At 35.6% G+C, this 21,332-nt stretch overlaps 3 protein-coding genes and 1 non-coding gene across 4 annotated transcripts; 1 reads left to right on the top strand and 3 right to left on the bottom strand.

The window, feature by feature from the left end:
• Nucleotides 1–319: 319 nt before the first annotated feature.
• LOC111881491 (anaphase-promoting complex subunit 8) lies at nucleotides 320–2,809 on the bottom strand. Its single transcript, XM_023877879.3, has 4 exons — nucleotides 2,601–2,809; nucleotides 2,200–2,512; nucleotides 687–1,937; nucleotides 320–611 (listed from the first exon to the last, which is right to left on the bottom strand). The coding sequence occupies exons 1-4, from the start codon at nucleotides 2,687–2,689 to the stop codon at nucleotides 522–524; spliced, it is 1,743 nt and encodes a 580-aa protein (XP_023733647.1). The 5' UTR covers nucleotides 2,690–2,809; the 3' UTR covers nucleotides 320–521.
• Nucleotides 2,810–13,407: 10,598 nt separating this feature from the next.
• LOC111881481 (E2F transcription factor-like E2FE) lies at nucleotides 13,408–15,809 on the top strand. The gene is made up of 10 exons (XM_023877869.2): nucleotides 13,408–13,698; nucleotides 13,788–13,855; nucleotides 13,966–14,018; nucleotides 14,114–14,191; nucleotides 14,280–14,330; nucleotides 14,437–14,542; nucleotides 14,650–14,717; nucleotides 14,796–14,868; nucleotides 14,959–15,363; nucleotides 15,440–15,809. Exons 1-10 carry the CDS (start codon nucleotides 13,595–13,597, stop codon nucleotides 15,526–15,528), a joined length of 1,095 nt encoding a protein of 364 aa, XP_023733637.1. The 5' UTR covers nucleotides 13,408–13,594; the 3' UTR covers nucleotides 15,529–15,809.
• Nucleotides 15,810–16,986: 1,177 nt separating this feature from the next.
• Nucleotides 16,987–19,084, bottom strand: LOC111881493 (aminoaldehyde dehydrogenase 2, peroxisomal). Its single transcript, XM_023877881.3, has 8 exons — nucleotides 18,754–19,084; nucleotides 18,244–18,386; nucleotides 18,096–18,176; nucleotides 17,867–18,015; nucleotides 17,683–17,775; nucleotides 17,449–17,515; nucleotides 17,276–17,352; nucleotides 16,987–17,204 (listed from the first exon to the last, which is right to left on the bottom strand). Exons 1-6 carry the CDS (start codon nucleotides 18,788–18,790, stop codon nucleotides 17,497–17,499), a joined length of 522 nt encoding a protein of 173 aa, XP_023733649.1. The 5' UTR covers nucleotides 18,791–19,084; the 3' UTR covers nucleotides 16,987–17,204; nucleotides 17,276–17,352; nucleotides 17,449–17,496.
• Nucleotides 19,050–19,122, bottom strand: TRNAA-CGC (transfer RNA alanine (anticodon CGC)). The gene has a single exon. It is a non-coding gene; the product is annotated as a tRNA-Ala (tRNA).
• Nucleotides 19,123–21,332: the final 2,210 nt, after the last annotated feature.

Genomic DNA, 21,332 nt, shown 5'->3' with positions numbered 1-21,332 from the left:
AGTTTCACATTATCGATGGGTTGTTTGTAGTGAAAAAAAAAACACAAACAATATGGTCGACAAGTAGATCTAACACAATAAGAACTCAAAGGGGTTCAAATGTACAAAGTATGTTTGTTTCATGTACTTGTATCATATGTTTTCTGATTGATAATATAAGTTATCAACTTCATGTGTCTCTGTATCTGTATGGATGTTTAATGTTATATACAACAAAACTCCAAACTCAAGAAACGCTTTTAAGTCGTATCATTAAACTTTTTTTACAATACAAAAACCCACAATTCCATACTCACCATATTATCAATTTAGTCACTGATTGCAGCATCAATCATCTAATTTCATTCATGAAAAAAGACACATACAAAATCAAAGAAAGATCAAAAAACAAAACTACAAGAAATCATAATGTGGATGAATCTAACAACTACAATATAATATCATAAAGAATGATTACACAAACCACTAAACTACTTGAAACAAAACGAATCAACTATTTTCCCACATATTGTGTTGGATCTTTATGAAGGAAAATGCTCAACATCCATTGAAGGGAAACCAGATTGTGCATATTTAATCGCTTGAAGCAAACTTTTTGCTGTTTCCTTCTCCTACAACATCACAAATTCAAATTTCAATAAAAACCTTTAACCTTTTTCCAAAATCTTTTAAAAAAAAAAACTTACAGGGCCATTATAATCAAGAAGACGAGTGCAATAAACTTCAGCTTCTTCAAATCTTTTTTGAGCCCTACAATAATTCGCCAAAAACAAAAGAGCTTCAACCATATTCGGCCCTTCTCTCTCCTCATCTTCCATTCTCTCCAAATCTTTCTTATAATAAAACGCAGCCTCTTCAGATTCCCCTAATTCACTATGTAACTTTGCTAACCTATGAAGAGCAATAGCTTCCCTATCATTACAATTAGCAGCTCTTCTATAACACTTAATCGCCTCTTCAAGCATCCTCAATTGATCCGTTTCATAACACTGAGCCATAGCTATCCACAATCTTGAATCACTCGGTTGCAAAAACACTGATTTCTTGAAATAATGAAGGGCATAATAGGGCATTCCCATCATTTCATAAGCTTGACCTAACCCATACCATGCCCTGTAATCACAAGGGTTTATATCAACAGCTCTTCTATAAGCATCAACAGCAGCTGGAGTGTTCTTCATTTCCACATACTCATGTCCCATTAATGTCCATGCGGATAAATAGTTTTTATTTAGTTTCAAAGCGCGTCTAAAATACATAACAGATTTTTCATGAAGACCCTTTAAGGAATAATAGTTCCCGATTATACAACAAGATTCAGGTCTGTATTTATCTGTCATGAAAACTTGTCTTGCGAGGTAACTTAAGCCTGAAAAACATTCTTTTGCATACAACACATTGGAATACATGTCCATGTCATCAACACGATAAGGGTCGATTCTTAGAAGCTCTTCAAAAATGGCTTCCACTTGTTCAAATTCACGTAGGCTGTATTGGGCTTTGGCTATTTGGGCTTTGATGTAGTTGCTAAAGCCAAAAGTTGATTGGAGGGATTCGTATCTTGATAAAGATTCGTTATGCATACGTAACTCGTGATAACAGCTTGCAAGAAAGAAGTCTTTCATCCAATGGTTGTTGAGTTTGAGAGTGTTGAGTGTATCAATTGTGGTGCATAAAGATTGGAGCTCTAACCATGCACTCCAGTTCCATGGATAGCTGTTGACTGATTCGGTTAATACAGTTCTTGCAAGATTTTGGTCGCCTTTTTCTTTGAGGACAAGACCATATAAGTAAAGGCCAAAAGAATCAATTGTGTTGTTTTTTCGGACTGTTGATAAGTCTCTTTCTATGGAGACTAGTTCACTGTTGACTGCATCACTTTTACCTAAAGGACCTTCAAGTTCGATTGTTTCTTCTTCTTTTCGTTTTTCCCCAGCCTGGAAGAACAATCTGAAAGTTACTAACTTGGGTAATGAGATATTGTAGCTGTTTTAGGAAAAATCATGGCATAATGTGTTGTTTGCATTTAATCGAACACCTTGTGGACATGAAAAAAGAATGGCATTAAACGATTCACCGGATAATTATAGAATGCCCTAGGTGTTTTTGCTCATGACAACTTGTGGTGTACTTAGTGGATCCCGAGTAAATGAATAATGGACATGAAATCTATGGAAAAGGAAGGAGCAGAAAACGAACCAGATAAAGAGCATAACATCTCAAGAACAAAGCTTTTTTGCCGGTCTGGTCAGATAAAACATGGGCAGCCCTCCTGTACTCTCGACAATTAAAGTAGGTCTTTGCAAGAAGGTAAAAATCGGAATCTGCGGCTTCGCTTTCCTCCTCCGGCACTGGAGTGGAGACGTATGATGTACCGGCGATAGGGGTGGAGATTGTTTCATCAGTAGAGCGAAATCGGCGGCGAATGCTGGAACAGTCCCGCTGTAATCGAGTATGCGAAGGCGGATACTTTGCCGGATCTTGCTCAATACCCACCAATTGTTCTGCAGCCCTGTTTACATAAATCGAACATATTCAAATTCAAAATTTTCGAGGGTTTTAAAATGAAGAACTAAAACACAAAATAAGGGTTTGCTAACCATTTGGAAGCGGAATAGAGGCAGCGATCTGTAAGTTGACGGATTGCAGTTCGGAGCTCGTTTCGGCAATTTTCCTTGGTAACACCCATCGGAGTGTATGAATTTTGAATGAATGTGAGTGTTTCAGTTCAGACTGGGATTTTTTTGAAATGCAAAATGCGGACTTGGTGAGTTCAGGAGTATAAATCGTGTTCACATTTTTCAAATTATTTGCGTATTTGGGAAATAAAACAGTACTGCTTTGGCCACCTAACTATGATAATTTTCTCTTGGGACACTTGAATAATGAAATTATAAACCGGCGACCAAACATCTATAAATTAACTTTAGGGAAAATATTTGATGGGTAATATACTTTTTAAAATGTATACGATTTAATACTTATTCTCTTTTTATGTAAAAAACTTTTATACGATATTTTTTGTAATAATGCAATCATTGTGACCGGCTATTAGGGACGGAACACGAGCATCGAGTTTAGGGGGGCCAAAACCGACACTTCCAAACACAACCACTACAAGAATTTTTTTCATTTTGTATTAACAATTTCCGGAGTAGTAAATTGGTATTTCATATTAATATATATTAAATAACAAAAATAAAATAATAACTAACAACTAAAATTGATAAAACAAATACAAAATACAAATGATCAAATATTACATAATCTATTTTATTTATATTAACAATCTTAAAATAAAAATAACAAAAAAGAATTTTTTATTGTTTGGAAAATAGGGTCAATACACCTGTATTAATTAACCTTTGACAATTTGTACATAGTTAGACCATATATACTATTTGACATGGACAACTCATGGAGTGGGTAGCTCTGCAAGTTATAAGAGTTCAACTTTCTTTTATTTAACTTACTTTGTTAAACTTTCACAGAGAAACTAAGAAGGAATGAGAGTGTGATGCCTTTTAGGGACAAAAATAGAAATACAAGAGGGGGAGTGCCTACCTGCGTTCCGGCAAAGAGGAGAGCTTGAAGAAAACAAGATGGTTGTCCTGGAAACTCAACTAGGAGACGGAGAACAAGAAGGCATAGCAATGGCGAGGAGAATTTTAGGTTTTTTTATTAATTATTTTTAAATGTAACTTGATAATTAGTTTTTTGACATCTTTATAGAGTTAGTTATATAGTTTCCAAATTTAATGGATTTCCCATCGGATAATTTTGTTAATCAAATATGTTAGTTTTGATTTTTCTTTTAAACTGATATTTAGCTTCTCATAAAATCTGGAGAGGCCATTAATTTGCTTTTAAAAAAAACTTAATTTATACACTTACTGATTATATGATAACTAGTATATAGTAGATAAAAAAACAAGGGGGCCATGGCCACCCCTGGCCTCTTCTATGTTCCGCCACTGCCGGCTATACCTGGTATACGGTCATATACGAATTTTATTTTAGAGAAAATGACTTGATGGTAAGATATTTTTTGAATTGTACACATTTAGTCTTTATTTTTTTTTTTTGTAAAATAAACCCTTATACTTTATTAATATGTACACATTAGGTCCTTTTCACCGGATTCTACAGGTTTTGCTGATGTGGAAGCACAAGTGGCACTAAATAGCAATTAATTAGCTTAGTCACCGGATTCTACAGGTTTTTTCATGTACTTCTTCAATCTATCGCATATCATATTGTACAAAAGATCAAACCAAAAGTCTTCACAAGATCATATATTTGTTGCATTCAATCATTCTCACCCTCTCATTTTTTTTCTTCTGTGTTTGATTGTTGCCAAGAACACACCATAGGTGTGTTGCTTTTTTCGGTGAGCAAATGGGTAGCAACCCCATATGTCTTCCTCTCTAGTCGTGATACACCACCCACAACATCCCTAAAAAATCATTGTCGATGCCATACTCATTCCTTCTCCATTTTTTGTCTGGAAGCACCTCCCACTGGAGGTGGGTGATCCTCCAGCAACAAGAAAAGGGCGGCGACCCTTCTCTTTCTCGTATCTCTTCCTTCCGGTCGAACAACAACAACCAAACACCCTTTATCTAGTGTGTTTCTCCGATCTGTCTCTCTTTGCCTCCATCTTTAAGATATGTTGCCAGAAAAGAAGAAAGAACCGACGAGGGGGCTACTAGAGCAGCTCCTCGCCGCCAACTACCGTCTCTACTTCCTCCTGTCTCCCCTTTCGACCTTTTTGTTTTTGCCATCATTCCTCCTTGCTACCAGTGATGTGTAGGAACACACAAAGGAGTCGCACGGAGATCGGGGTTCTCCCTCTTTTTCATGATGAATAAAAGTTGGAAAAATCTCGTTGTGGATATATGGATGCCATATGGGTATTTCATTTCAACAATATAAAAGAAAGGGAAAATGACTTGATATGGTAAGAAACTTTTTGAATTGTACACATTTAGTCCTTATTCTTTTTTTTTTGTAAAAATAAACCCTTCCACATCAGCAAAACTTGTAGAATCCGGTGAAAATGACCTAATGTGTACATATTAATAAATTATAAAGGTTTATTTTACAAAAAAAATAATAATAATAAGGACTAAATGTGACATCCCCAAAATCACGGTCAGAAAAGACCGATTTCATTTATGCTTTTTAAAATAATTTCAGAGTAAATCCTTTTGATTTAAAAGTGTTGTGGAATTTGTTCCCAAAACAAAACATGATAAAATAATATTTATCAAAACATTTCATCAAGAGATGCATTTTCATTATATAATCAAGACCCAGGATGTCATGTTCCGATACAGACCATAAAGCATAAACGATAACATTACAAGTCATTAAACAAATATATACATATACAGACTTGTAAACAAAACAACTCGATGATTTATCCATCTTACGCCCTTGCGCCACTTCCTGTAATACAAATAAAACTGAGTGGGTCAGGCTTGGGAGCCTGGTGAGCATATAGGGTTTTCAATCCACAATAAATAAATTATATTTAATTTCACCAACCAATCACTATCCCGATTACCCATTCCCGTTATCCTCACTTTACGTCCCTAAAACAACATCTATCTCAAGGGACCTAATCTAGGATTTTCATCGGGACGGACATTACTGCTAAGGGGTTTCCTCAACAATAGATATCCTAAATTCAACCATGAGGGGGATAGAGTACACCGGTAAACACATCGTTCACAACACCTACAGGTTATGAACCTGCTAGCGTTCCACATGACTGTCTAGAAAGAGTCCGTGGTCGTTATCCATACTCCGCTGAATAACTAGATCAACAACAGCAACAACGAGGCCTCTCATCTGTTTATTACACACCAACTATCTACCCATGTTCTACCCAAAATATTAGTAGATAAAAATATACATTTGTATACATAGTTTAAAACTTGTATAGCATGTTCAATCAATATCTATTCCACACAACAGATGAGGCACACACACATAACACGTATTTCATAGAGAATAAATCATATCTATGAGATAGAATAAAGTGAATATACATTCACACATATAACAACAAAATATACACATAACACGTATATCGTATAAAATACTTCATAGTTATGCGTTAGAAGAAAGTAACTACACACTCACGCATATAAGCAACAATATACTTAATACACTCAAACCATACTTGTATTATTATCGTGTTTATGAAAGGTAGTATACACTCACTTGATCAGATGATGATCAGACAGCACTACGGCTTGTAGAAGTAGTATCTCTCCGCAGATCTGGAAGATCTTCACAAAAATCGAACTTCTCGCGGGCAGAGCTTCGGCTCGGGAATTACGCTCTTTGGGATTCTCGGGGCTTCAGATCTTGCTTCGGGACTCGGGAATGATACCGGGGCTTCGGGATACTTCTGGAATGCAAAACGAGGTAAAACGGGAAAGAGAAGAGAGAAAATAGCAACCCTAAACGGTTGGCCCTTCAAATTTATTTATAGGGCAAATTTGGCCCTTGCCACGTCGTGGCAACCTTTTTCCACGTCGTGGGCTTGGTCGTCACTGCATGCGTCATCCCAAGTTGCATCTGGGGGCCTCTCGGAGGTGTCAGAAGACTTGTCACGTCGTGGCACTGCTTGCCATGTCGTGGTCTCTGACACAGCTTTGGGGTTCACGCCCCGAACTTCAGAAATTCATAACTTTCGCATACGAACTCCGTTTTCGACGTTTTTTATATCGACGCGAAGGTGAGATTATGATCTACAACTCTCGTTTAGACTCCATTGGCTAATTTTGAATGTATTTTTAATATATTATAAGTATATTACTTATATAATATTTTTAGTAGGCCGGGACAGAAAAACTCTGTTCGAAATTCATAACTCCTTCATCTGAACTCCGTTTTCGTCTATCTTTTTATCGTTGGACTACTATCAATGAGATCTTCAATTCTCATTTATAAATTTTTTGGCTAAATATCACTCGATCTCTATTTCAAGTATTCGGGCTGCATACCGCTAAGTCGAAACTTCGAAAAATCATAACTTCCTCATACGAAGTCAGATTTGGGCGTTCTTTTCATGCACGCTCTCGGTTTAAGGAACTCTACAACATTTGCTTAGATCACTAAGGCTAAATATCGCACTAACGTAAATTTCACTTTTTACGTCATTCAGCGTTGTCGGTTCTGTCGCGAAACTTCGACAGGTCATAACTTCTTCGTTATAACTCGGATTTTGGCATTCTTTATATATTCGGAAACCTCGTTTCGACCACTACAACTTTATATAAAGATATCAGACTTATCTCATACTTTAATTTTGACGCTTATTTTATTCTTAATTAATCAAATCACATAATTAAGCAATTAAGCACAAAGCACATAATACTCAAATAATACATTCTTATTATTTCAAAACGGGTTACAAAGGTTAACCTAGACTATTATATCAATATTAACGACAAGCCCAGAAACATAGGCGTTACACTAAATGTGTACATTTCAAAAAGTATCTTACCCTATCAAATCATTTTCTCCTAACTTTAAATCACTCAACTAACGTTGGGGGAGTGCCTTAGCACCAACCTTCGGCATTGATGAGGTGGCTCGGTTGTAACGCCTGTGTTTCGGGCTTGCCATTTGTAGCAATGTGATAGTCTAGGTTGACATTTGTAACCCGTTTTGAAATAATAAAAGTGTATTATTTGAGTATTATGTGTTTTGTGCTTAATTGCTTAATTATGTGGTTTGATTAATTAAGAATAAAAATAAAGCGTCAAAATTCAAGTGTAAAATAAACTTAATATCTTTGGTTAATGTTGTAGTAATTGAAACGAGGTTTCCGAATATATATAGAACGCCCAAATCTGACTTCGTATGAGGAAGTTATGATTTATCGAAGTTCCGGCTTAGCGGTATACAACCTGAAATACTCGATTTGAGATCGAGCGGTTTTTAGCCGAAGCAATCTAAATGAGAATCGAAGATCTGATTGTTGGTATCGAAACGAGAAAAAGTTAGGCGAGAACGGACGTCAAACGAAGAAGTTATGAATTTATAACGAAAGTTTCTGTCCCGGCCTATTAAAAATAATTAATAAAAAATAAAGTCAAAATTAGCCGACGGAGTCTAAACGAAAGTCGTAGAGCGTAGTCTCACCTTCGCGTGGATATAAAGAACGTCGAAAACGGAATTCGTATGAAGAAGTTATGAATTTCCGAAGCTTATTAATCATTTTATAATTTTATTTAATTCAAAATCGGAGGTATTATCCGAAGCCGTGTCACCGGTGTAATCCGGAGTACGCCCCGCGTACGAGGTTACGCTATCGCGTAACTCCGATAGTGTCGACACTTCGGATGACGCATGCAATGACGATTTCGGACGCGTACGCGCTGCGTACGCCTGTACGCCCCGCGTACTCCGAGGCTTCAGCCTCTATAAAAGGGGATCCGAAGGCAGCCATAATTCTTGTTCATTTTCTTCTCTTCTCTCTAGTCTTTTGCATCGTTTTTCGTGCCGAAGCTATCCCGAAGTCCCGGTATCATACTCTAGCCCCGAGGCAAGTCCCGAGATCCCGAAGATCCCGAAAAGTGCAGTTCCCGAGTCGAAGCTCTGCCCGCGAGAAGTTCGATTTTCGAGGAGATCTTCCAGATCTGCTGTGGAATACTACTTCTATAAGCCGTAGTGCTGTCCGATCATCTTCTGATCAAGTGAGTGTGTAGTTATTTCTTCTAATACAATAATACTAAGTATTTTATATAAAAATACGTGCTATGTGTATATATTTGGTCGTGTTATGTGTGAATGAGTATTCACTCTCTTCTATCTTATAGATCTGCTTATTTCTTTATGAGATATGTGTTATGTGTGTGTGTGCCTCATCTGTTATGTGATATATGTGTTGATTAAAGCATGCTATACAGGTTTTCTTTAAACTATGTATACAAATGTATATTTTTATCTACTAATATGTTGGGTAGAACATGGGTAGACAGTTGGTGTGTAATAAACAGATGAGAGGCCTCGTTGTTGTTTGATTGAGTCATCTAGCGGAGTTTAGATGACGACCACTGGCTATTCTAGACAGTCTTGTGGAAACATTAGCAGGTTCGCCACCTGTAGGTGTTAATGAACTTGGGTGTTCATTTGTTGTACTCCATCCCCCTCATGGTTGCCTTATTTGACTTATATTGCTGAGGTACCCCCGAAGCATGTGTTGTCGCCCCGATGAAATATTCTTAGACTAGGTCCCTTATGTTAGTTGTTTTAGGGACATTAAAGTGAGAATAACGGGAATGGGTAATTGGGTTATTGTTGGTTGGTGAAAATTAAATATGATATTTATTGTGGGTTGAAAACCCTATATGCTCACCAGGCTCCCAAGCCTGACCCACTCAGTTTTAAATTGTATTACAGGTAGTGGCGGAAGGGCATGAGATGGATGAACCATCAAGTTGTTTTGTTTACAAGTCTGCATATGTTGATATTTGTTATATGACTTGTAATGTATTCGTTTATGCTTATTGGTCTGTATCGGAACATGACACCCCGAGTTTTGATTATAATGAAAATACATTTCTTTTATGAAATGCTTCGGTAAACAATGTTTTATCATGTTTTGTTTTTGGGAACAAATTCCGCAACTCTTTCAAATCAAAAGGATTTACTCTGAAAATATTTAAAAGCATAAATGAAAATCGGTCTTTTCTGGCCGAGATTTTGGGGATGTCACATCGGTGCACATCGGCCCCGCTTTTTTTATATGATCCCAAGTTGGTAGCAGCATCCTGAGTCTCTCTTTTGACCATCCAATAATAACTATTTTTTAAAACATTTTTTTTCAACTTCTATTCACTATGATTATCGATTTAAGATACTATTTTATACCAAATCAACATTGTTTTTTAATGTCTTTGTCATCTTCGGGAACTTTTCACATGGTGCTACAAAAACTAGAGGGCGTTGCTAAAACGTTGTAGAGTATGATTGAAGAACAAAACAACAAGGAGGCCGAAAATGCGAGACGACTAAATAAAGAAAATATATATGGAGAAATTGTGAAGTTGTCAACGGATGTCAAATGCATGATTATTTTGATGGATATGAGATTTTTCGGGGGTATTTTTTCGTCGACAATTTCGAATGCATAAACATTTGTTTCGACGTATTGTCGAAGATGTGATGGAAGCATGTTCATTTTTCAAACAACGACTAGATGCAAGAGTTACAATAGGTTTAGTCTGTTACAAAAATATATAGTTGCACTTCGTATGATAACATATGGCACCCCAACCGATGTAATATATGAGAATCATAGGAAGTCTCCACATACCGCACGAGAAAGGCTTCATAATTTTTGCAAGTATGATATGAAGTTGTTGAAGGGTTTTCTATGCATCTATACACGAAAATAAGGCAACAGAAGCATTCAATAAAATCCTAAGTATACATTGTGCACCATAGATTTAGGCTTTACTATTATGACAACTTACTTTCAAACTATCAAAAGGGAGAGTATTACTAACCTTTCAAGTATAATCGTATATACGTGTGATTTTTTGAATATATTGAATTTATTTGTTGCTCTTGGAAGATCTAGCACCCAAAGTAGGAATGTATCTAATGGTTCACACCCAAAATGTCAAAACTCTATAAACTTTGAGAGGGATAAGAGAGGTTATGAAATCCAAAAATTCCAACCTTGTGCAGAGTAAAATCGATTTTATGAAGGTCTGTAAGGGTCTTTATATAGTTGTGGTAACTTGCAAATAAACAAGCCTAGTCTTTGATGCCACTGAAGGGTTTTGAGCATTCTAACACTCCTAAGGTGTACATGCAATCCTATAAACCTTTGATCTATGTTTAAATAAGATACATGCAAATTTGATTTTCCAAGGTTATTATCCTAACTTGCATGTCATGGGAAACTTTTAAACATATTAGCTAGTTGAAGTACATACCTTTTGATGCTTTGATTCCTTGAAAAACCCTGTGAGCCTAGCACCTCAAGTGTGATGCCTCAAATGTCTCACACAACACCACAACAATTAGAATGACTTTGAGAGAAGTACACTTATACCTGAAAATCGGCTAGCCCTCTATTTCTTAATTGTAGTGGCCGATTTTGGTTAACAATGGGTCTTTATATAGTTGTGTCACAAATAGGGTTACACCATGTAAACCCTAATTGTCATGGCTTTCCATATTCCATGATCCATGGGTTTGTAACCTCCATGGACTATCCATGGAGCACCTTATGGGTTTTAACCCAATCCATACAAACCATGGATCATTAGCCCAACCATACAAGAATAGATGATTTACATAATCAACCCCATATATTTAATTAGTCTCTTTTTGATCAATAAATTAATTCCTGATCAATACTAATCAAATAATATTATTAATATATTAGAACTTATAGTATATTAATAAACCTTAAGTGTTATTTCTCTCATTTAGTCTATCCAAGTGTTGCAACGTCATGCAACCCAAATGGACCATGATAACTGGGTCAAGTACATTTTAGGAATAGTTATTAACTTAGACACCTAATCCAACAATTTCATCAATATACTAGTTGTGTTTGCTTTGATTGCTATTATACAACTGTTGTGATATTGTACATGACGTCCTCAGCCCCCGAACGTTTCTGCCGTTTCGGTTTGGGGGTTTGACAATAAGCTTCAACAACACAAGGGTTTCTTGTTATTCATCAATAACAATCAAATGTATGTTTTCTAACCCTAGATGCTAATTTCGAAAATAGTATAGGATTCCTAGGGTTTCCCAATTGATGTTTGAATGTTATATGTGCAATTAGAGAAAACATGGATCTTCAATTAGGGTTGCATGCATACATAAGTTTTTTGTCTGTTATGCTCAAAAACCCATCAGCTTGTGCCTCTTGAAACGAAGTTTGCGCTTCAATCATTTTTCATTCCACCCGAATCATAATATCAACCTTGTTCTCTTGAATTTGCACATATCGATCAAATTTCTCTCCAAAATGATCAATAACACTAGATCCCGTAGATGTCCAACCCAATTTTGTTTGCTTTATTTTTTCCAACGGGGCGATGAAAAAATTGCGTGTTTTCAAGATCCGGTGGATCATCGTTGATATCGATGTGTGTTTGTTCGCCCGATTGCTGGGAAGTGACATTCAGGTTTCTTGAACGCATCAAACCATAAGAGGCTTGTGAAGTTCCTTCCGTTTGTTGTATCAATTTTGGTGCGTCTTTCAATTTTAGTCACACTTTTACATACAGAAAGACTTTGAGGGTTGACATTGTTTTTTCAAATTGGTCTAAGGCGCCCCTGAAGAAATCAAAATCGTTTGACCCGCTTTTGCGTATATTTTGGAGGTTGATGTAAATTCCTCAAAATTCCGTGCATTTTAGTCGAAATTGTTTGACCCTTTCATGGCTAGTAATGAGTTGCACTGTTTTTTTTTTGTTCATTTATTCTTTTTTGCTTGAGGTGGTGGTGAATGTTGTGTTTCCAAAATGAAATCTGGCGAATGAGGTGGTTGTGATTGCTGTGGTTGTGAAAGTGGTGGGTGTGACGATTGTGTATTAAATTGTTGTTGGAATTGTTGAAATTGATGTTGAAAGGCCGGATAGGTTGATATTGTTGTCGGAAAAATGATGTTTGTTGGATAGGAGAATCGGTTTGAAGCAAATTGACAAAACCACCTTGAGGTGATTCAATGGTCGAGAATTGGCGAAGAGTAGTATCTAACACAAAAGCGTTATCGGGTTTGCGATTTTTAAAGTCTGGGGGGTATTTTGGTTCGGATCCATTTTTGATGGGTGTTTGTATTTTATGTATAGAGAAAGAAAAAGAATTGTGTAATAAATGAGGGTTAAAAGTTTGGTATTTATAGATATAAAATGTTTGTTATTATTATTTTTTTTTAAATAGCGAGCTACATCCCATTCCAAATCGAAGGAGAGGCCTGATTGACCGTTTGCGTTCGTCATCCGAAACACGAGCCACAACGGCCACACCTAACTATGTTTGACCCTATATTGATATAGAAGTAGTTATCAAAGCTGATGTGACTAACAACCTTATAACAAATAATTTTCTTTTGGATAAGTAACATATATTATTTATAAAAAGATAGTTTATATGTAGAGAGAGTTTATGTAATGTCCAAATTCGAGTAAAATATTTTTACAAAGATATTTTAAATGTTTAATTTGTGCTCACCCTCCTACTATAATATAATAAAATAATATTTAAATAACTAATTAACTATGTTCTTCAAATCGGAGCCGTAGATTAACAAATGACACGTGATATGATTGGGCATCCCACGTGATCCGAAGCCACCAATCAGGTTCAAATGAAAAGCAGGGGCAAAACCGTCCACTCAAAAGAGCAACTGAAATCGAAAGGAGTTCCCGCCTGCAACAAGAAACAAACCCTCCATCGACTTCAGCTAAATTTTCAAAAATTTCAAAACCCTAAAACCAAATCCCTCTCAAAATCCAACATCTTAAACCCCCATATCCCGCCATTGTCAACCACCTTGCATCTCTCTGTGAACCACACGCTAGATCTACATACCGTGCGAAACATGGCGATTCCTTCGCCTTCATACTCCTTAGCTACGAAAGAACCGGCCTCTGGATCTACTACCTATTGCCGGAAGCAGAAATCTCTCGGTCTTTTATGTTCCAAGTACTACGCTTGTTCTATTGCATGAAACCTTCATTCCGATCTATGAATTTATAATTTAGCTAATCATGTTCACGTATTGCTGTGTATAGTTTCTTGAGCTTGTACAATCGAGATGGAGTTGAAACTGTTGGATTGGACGACGCAGCATCAAGACTAGGTACTTTCACGTTTAGGAATTGTATGCAGTAGATTTACCTTTACACCTTTTGTTGGTTCTTGTGAGAAATTTATAGATCTAACATCTGATATCAAAATACGGGATTTCAGGTGTGGAGAGACGACGGATTTACGATATTGTCAACGTTTTGGAAAGCGTTGGTGTATGATTTCTTCCCTTTTTTATAATTCTATAAAGTTTTATGACAAGAATTTGAGTAAATTTCAGATCTGAGTTCTTGATGTTTCAATTGAATAGGTTCTTGTAAGAAAAGCAAAAAATACGTATTACTGGAAAGGACTTGGAGCAATCCCAAAGGCGTTAGAGGAGCTAAAGGTGATTAGTTTTGTATTCGCATAATCTAATACAAAACCATATCTTTCATCGAACCTTTTCTTTATCGTTTTACCTAATTGCGTAACAGGAAGAAGGTTTCAGAAACAACGATGAACCGATTGATTGTAAATCTGGAAAGGTAATTACACAATGAATTTACAAATTACTTACAGTCATCCTTTCCATAACCCAACTTCAAAGGAGAACTTGTGAAATGAAATTAGGGTTGTTATTTTTCCTTTTAGGTTTGGGAAGACGATGAAGATGAAAGATTCTCCAATTCTAGTGCTTCCTTCCAGGAAAAAGCAGATCCAGATTCCATGCATAAATCTCTCGGATTGTTCAAATCAGGTTATTCCATCTGTCATAAACTGCAAGCATTACTATCACCCTTTAAATTTTCAATAAAAGATGGATATTTCAAGATTTTGAAACATGTTTGCATTTGTTTTTAACAGAAAACCGGAAGGAGAAATCTCTGGGACTTCTCACTAAAAACTTCCTCAAACTTTTCCTATGCACACCTGTAAGTAAATTCCACAATCACTCTTTCATTCTTTAAAATCTTGACTACCCTTTAATTATTTCTTCAATGTTCTTTTAGTCTGATACACTTTCTCTCGAGGACGCTGCAAAAATATTGCTTGGAGATGCTCGAAATCCATCATTGACAAGAAGTAAAAACTCTTGACTATCCTTTCAATTCATTAATACGAAACAGGATTACTCACTGTAGCTGATGGCATTTTGGTAATTAATCATTGCAGCTAAAGTCAGACGGCTATATGACATTGCTAATGTGTTATCTTCCATGAACTTCATCGAGAAGATTCATCACCCAGAAACCCGAAAGCCAGCCTTTAGGTGGTTGGGTATGAGAAGTCAAAGTCAAAGTCAAACAGATAGCAAAACAGGATTAGTTCATCCTGAATCCAAGAAAAGAGCATTTGGGACTGATCTTACAAATACAAACATTTCCTTCAAAAGAACCAAAACGGTTTTAGATGTGGGTGTGGACCAGAGTGTGAAACTGGGAGTTTCACACTCTGGGTCAGACCGGTTGGATCTGAAAGATCCAACCGGACTGGTTCATGGTGAGAGCAAGGAAGTAAAGAAGAGTCAAGATTGGGAAAGTCTAGCATCGACTCATCGGCCACAATATCACAATCAAGGTAGATTTTACATTTTTAATTGATATGATGAATTGTTGGTAATGTAGTTTGACTTATAGTTTGACTAATGATGCAGCGTTGAGAGATTTGTTTGTTCATTACATGGATGCGTGGAGTTCATGGTATTCTGAGGTTGCGGAAATGGATCCAATAGAAGCGGTTTAGAAGGGCAGATTAGTCAATTCATTGATTGGAAATTGATGAGAAGAGATGGCTAGAAATGGCCATCCTCAAGAGTTGATAGTAGTGCATTGCCATAACTAGAGAGAATGATTTCATGTGGTGTTGTACCTTGTAGTCCAAGCCCTATTTTGGTTTGGAAGTGTTGATACTTGATTGTAGCTTTTATTTTCTTTGAAATCTCAAAAGAAAATTTTATGAAGGGATTTGAAGAATGTGGATAGATGTCCAAGATGCATCACAAATAAAAAGTTAGTTTGATTGAATCAACTCTTATATTTATATGTGATATGTGATAGAGTGGATGGATTGAACGAGTCAAAGGGTAAATTTCACATAAATTTTAAATTTTAAAGGCAAATTATATAAAAACCACACTAGTTTCAGAATTTCTTGATAAAATCATTCAAACTTAGCCATTGAGATTTTGATTTTTGTTTTCAATACAACCCTGTAAAGAGTTTTGTGGTAATTTTATTAAACCACAGAACCTTGAACTCTAAAAATAACTATAATTTTACACTTTTTTTTAGTTTAACCTTCTCAAAGTTTTATTTATTTATTTATTTATTTATTTATTTATTTATTTTTTTTTATGACTTTACCATGATAACTTTATTTCTTAAAAAGTCACTTTAATTAGGTACAAGGGGCTTCCCCTTTATATTGATGATATCAAAAAATAATTAGATTACTAGTGTAATAATTTTTTTTTATTAAATAGCTTTTAGTATAAAGGTACAAAAAGTTGTATGAAACTATAACTAGAACAAAATATTCTTGAAATATTGGAATCCAAATTGGAGCCAGTTATGTTGGTTCTTAGGAGATTGGAACAGGTCCTAGAACCATTTATCTGATACTATGTTCCATTTTTTTGCAAAAATTTCTCATTGCAAACCATCAAAACTAACGATTACAGCCCTTAAAATTAAAAGATTGGAAACTACAAAAACAAAATCCTTAAGAATTAATAATTACAAATCATAGATTTTAATCATTACAAACCGTAAAAGCAAACAGTTCCTCGTTTGTTTTGTTGAAATCTTAACTTGAAAATGGTAGTCTTGACAATTTATTGGTGTTTATAATTGGATATCCAATGTTTTTACATTTTTCTAATCTGATAAATGGATATTGTCAACCAATCCAATTAACCTTGATCAATCGAACCGATCCAATTTGATCAGTTTTATCCATTTGATATTTAATTTGGTCGTTCAACATATCCAACTGGATCCATTCAATATTTCAATGGATATCCACCTTTTCATCCAATTACAACCCACCAAAATACCATGTATAACTTTAAAAACAACATTCACTTGAAAAAATAAAATTTAAAGATTCAAATGCAAATTTACAAAGTGACATTAGTTTGAAACTGAAAAGCATTTACTAGACGGTAGATACAAAATACATTCTATATACACATATACGCAATAAAGAAACCAACACAACACATAGTAATATTATGGGTAAAACACCAAGGAAGATCACATATTCACATGCAATAATGCAAGAAGTAGTTATCATATCAATATCATTCACATGTGATAAAAAAAGAGGTTACAAAATTCCATCAACCGAACCAAAAACAAATCTTTTATGTTTTTAGCCCACTTAACAAGCTTCTCTAAAAACTCCTCACTAATACTTTCCTGAAACAAGTATCAAAATTATTTTATTCCACTTACACTTTCAAAATTCAAATTATTTTTTTATGACTTACATGTACTAGAAGCCGAGATGTTGCACTGCATATTTGACCATTTGTCCAGAAGCAACCAAACAGCGGCCACTCAACAGCTGTTTGTATGCCAATCAAGAAAGAAAAGAAAAAAAAAGTTACTTTCTTTTTTTCATTATAATATCAAATTAACATAAAATCCAGAAACAAGAAACCTTTATCAATGTCCACATCATCAAACACCACTATTGGACTTTTCCCACCTAGTTCAAGTGTAACAGGCTGAAAAGTAACCATTACAAAAATAAATTCAAAAATGAACTGAAAGTCTGAAACAGAGATCATGGGAAAGAAATTGATTAATACCTTAACATTTTGAGCAGTAGCTTATATATATAAGAAGAGTATCCAACATAAAATATACAGAAAGAATTAAGAAGCTTACTTACAGAGATGCTAATTCTGATGGTTTGAGAATGGCAGCACATCCAGCTGCCATGGCAGGAGCAACTTTCCAGGTGGCCATCAGCAAAGGGTAATTCCTATAGGTAAAATGAAGGAGATGATTGTTTGAACTTTGAACTTTGCATTACACCTCACTGAATCAGAAGAGAGAGGAGGTATTAAGTATACCATGGAGTAATCAATCCAACAACACCAATAGGTTCTCTGATAAGATGACACTTAAATGTATCCATTGGAAGACTAACAGATGCATTTTGATTTCTATCCAACTCTTCAGCAAGATCAGCATTGTACTCAAAGCATCCAGCAACATCATTCTAAATGATTCAATGTCATATAGATATACTAGCAAGTTTGTTAATGAACCTAGTTATGTCATTATATGCAATTAACATACCATATCCCAAGCTGCTTCTTCAAGTGGTTTGCCACAATCGATAGCTTCAAGTTTTGCCAATTCAGATTTCTTCTCCACTATCTGTATATAGAATTTATGAATTTGAGACAAAGAAGATGAAGTAACGGATAACCACACACACACACACCTTTGAAGCAATAGCACGCAAATACTTGGCACGATGAGCTCCTGATGCTGATGCCCACTCTTTCCCTCCATTACGTTTAAGAGCTTTGTGAGCAGCATCCACAGCAACGTTAACATCTTCTTCTGTAGCAGCTGGAATATCCCCTGAACACAATATTTCGAACATAATCAAGTTAACATACAAAAACCCTAACAACTTACACATCCATGAATCAATAACAGATGTGCAAATCGCAAAAACATAATCCGCAGCGTTCTAAGTTGTAATTATTTGGAGAAATGAGGCCAGAAAGAACATTTAGAAATCTGTGAGCTGCATACAATATGCACAATACATAATTACATATGCATAATCCGCGAATAAACCAGAATAAACATCCAGAAGCAAGTGAATGTAAACGGCAACGATTAGAAAGCAGGATACAGATCTATAATCTGACAACTTCCAGTGTGAGTGTTTGGAGTGACGGGACTAGGAACTAGGAAGAGGAGATTAGGTATACCAAATTACCAATGATCTGCTCGGTGGCTGGATTGATGACGGGCATGCGGTTCTACCTAACAGGTTCTCTCCACTCGCCATCGATGAATAACTGACGTGATGGTATTAGGATCGACATGCCAGATATACGGCTGATCGATTAAAGTGTGTCGGAGAGTTCGACGACTGAGCTGTGGTTGAACGACAGTAGTTAACGGCGGAATAAAACACAACGACGGATGCGAAGAAGGTCTCAGAAACGAGCAGGCAGAGTGTAAAAATCGACTGTGTTCCGATGCAGGTCCATAGTAGACAAAAAAAATGTATGGAGGTGCGGGGAATCGAACCCCGTGCCTCTCGCATGCGAAGCGAGCGCTCTACAATATGAGCTACACCCCCGAACTGTTTGCTATTTTCCCGTAATCTTTAATATATATTTCTCTCGAACAATATTCAGTTATATAATCTTTAATATATATTTCTCTTGAACAATATTCAGTTCGGCTTTTAGTTTTGTATTTTAGGCTTATTAGGTTATGAAGTATTTCGGTTCCGTTTACCTAAATAAATGCTTAATCGGCTCTAAATGAACCGACGGAATAATCTATCATAAGTTTTTTCTATTTACTCTTATCACAATGTATACATACTTACTAAATAACGGAAATACAAATAATTATTGTACACATTAAAAGTCGTTGTGTCGTTGCGTCTTATGAACATAAACAAGTATTGAGCCGGCTCCAAAACTAGGTGGTTTGTAGCCGAGGGGATTTGAAGTCGCCATTCTTATCTTCCAATGCATGTATTCTGGTTGTTACAATAGCTTTCCTTCATCTATGTAACACATGCTTTTCTTCAATAAACCCACATATTGAAAGTATCATCATACTTTCCATCTCTCTCTGCAATTGCTTCCCACCACCACCCATAAGTGTTGCCGATGGTTTGTCGCGTACTTCGTAATCGACCGATATGAGCAACTTTTTCTTGGGGATTTATTGCATCAAGCACACTATCTAAAAGTAGCGAAATAATCAAAAGATTTACCTAAGTGCATATGTATCCATGAATCTAGGTTTTACTAGTTTAAGCAACATACTTTAAAACCAAACTAAAAGAATAGAACACTTACATCTTGATCCTTAGATCATGTGATTGAAAACTTTTTCAATGGACAGAGAGCCCAAAGTAGAACTCCTTTAATGTAGTCAAACCCAAGACTCCAGAAGCAAACAAGGAACAAACTCTATTAGGGTTTATGCGAAATTCACCAACCCTATGAGAGAGTTATGAATTTTGTCCATATTGAGAGAGAGAGAGAGAGAGAGAGAGAGAGGGGGGGGGGGGGGAGGGAACAAAAATTTAAAGAAAAGCTCATCTAGGATTGATCTCTAACATCCTAGCTATTTATAGGTAACAGATAAATCCTCAAGAGATTCAAACTCTTAGGGTTTATCATTTCCTTATCTGAAAGCTGCTTTATCCCTATCTGGGATATAGTTAAAATTAGGCCTGACAATCGGGTTGTCAGGTCACGGGTTTACGGGTTGGCGGGTCAGAAAACAAAAACTCAACCCAACCCATATAATATATGGGTTGGTGGGTCACATGTTGGTGGGTTGGAAACCTCAACCCAACCTAACCCATATAACTCGTTTAAGTATATGGATTCGCGAGTTTACAAGTTAGCAGGTCAAACCCAACCCATATAACCCGTTTAATAAATAAGCAACGGACTTTAAAAAATGATGAGTTTTTTTTAACATAAAGTCATAAAATGATTAAAATAATTAACATAAAAAAATATTTTCAACATAAATTCATAAAGTCATTAACATATAAATAAAATTGAAAAACGAAAACATTCTTACAAAGTGGATGCGTTCTTCATTCATGAATTATGAGTATCTAATAATGATGACCTGTGTTTTTTCTTTTTTGATTAGGGCATTGCAAACACAGACTAGACACATACACATATGTAAGGAATACAATGATACGAAATATTACGAATACGGAAGGAAATCAAATTTCATTAATAAATAAATATATCTAATTTTTTTGAAATGTAATATATATATATATATATATATATATATATATATATATATATATATATATATATATATATATATATGGGTTGGTAGGTTGACTCGTGAACCCAAACAACTAACCTTACCCAACCCATAAAATAAACGGGTTAGTGGGTTGGCGGGTCAAAAATCTCAATCTAAACCCATCTAATTTTAGGTTGGGTCAGTGTCGAGTTACGGGTTGGGTCGATAGTTGTCACCCTTAGTTTAAATCATCCACCTCCTCTTTCTGGATGGTTCTAGAACTTATTTTCTCAATTTCCTTAATGTTATTTAATTAATTAGAACTATTTCAACCCATTTAATTAATTTGAACTATTTAATTAATTACCAAAATAATTTTTAGTTAATTTATTAATTCATTAATAAATTAACAACTTATTTTCTCCATTTCCTTAATGTTATTTGTGTCATGAGGCCAACCCAAAAGGACTTTATTATTATCCAGAAATATTACCAACTAGTTAATGACCTTAGACACTATTTCCAACAGTCTCGCACATAAATAAGTCG

The sequence above is a fragment of the Lactuca sativa genome, chromosome 5 (genome assembly GCF_002870075.4).
Source record: "Lactuca sativa cultivar Salinas chromosome 5, Lsat_Salinas_v11, whole genome shotgun sequence".
NCBI classification, from domain to species: Eukaryota; Viridiplantae; Streptophyta; class Magnoliopsida; order Asterales; family Asteraceae; genus Lactuca; species Lactuca sativa.
This window is presented reverse-complemented; position numbering and strand designations above follow the sequence as displayed.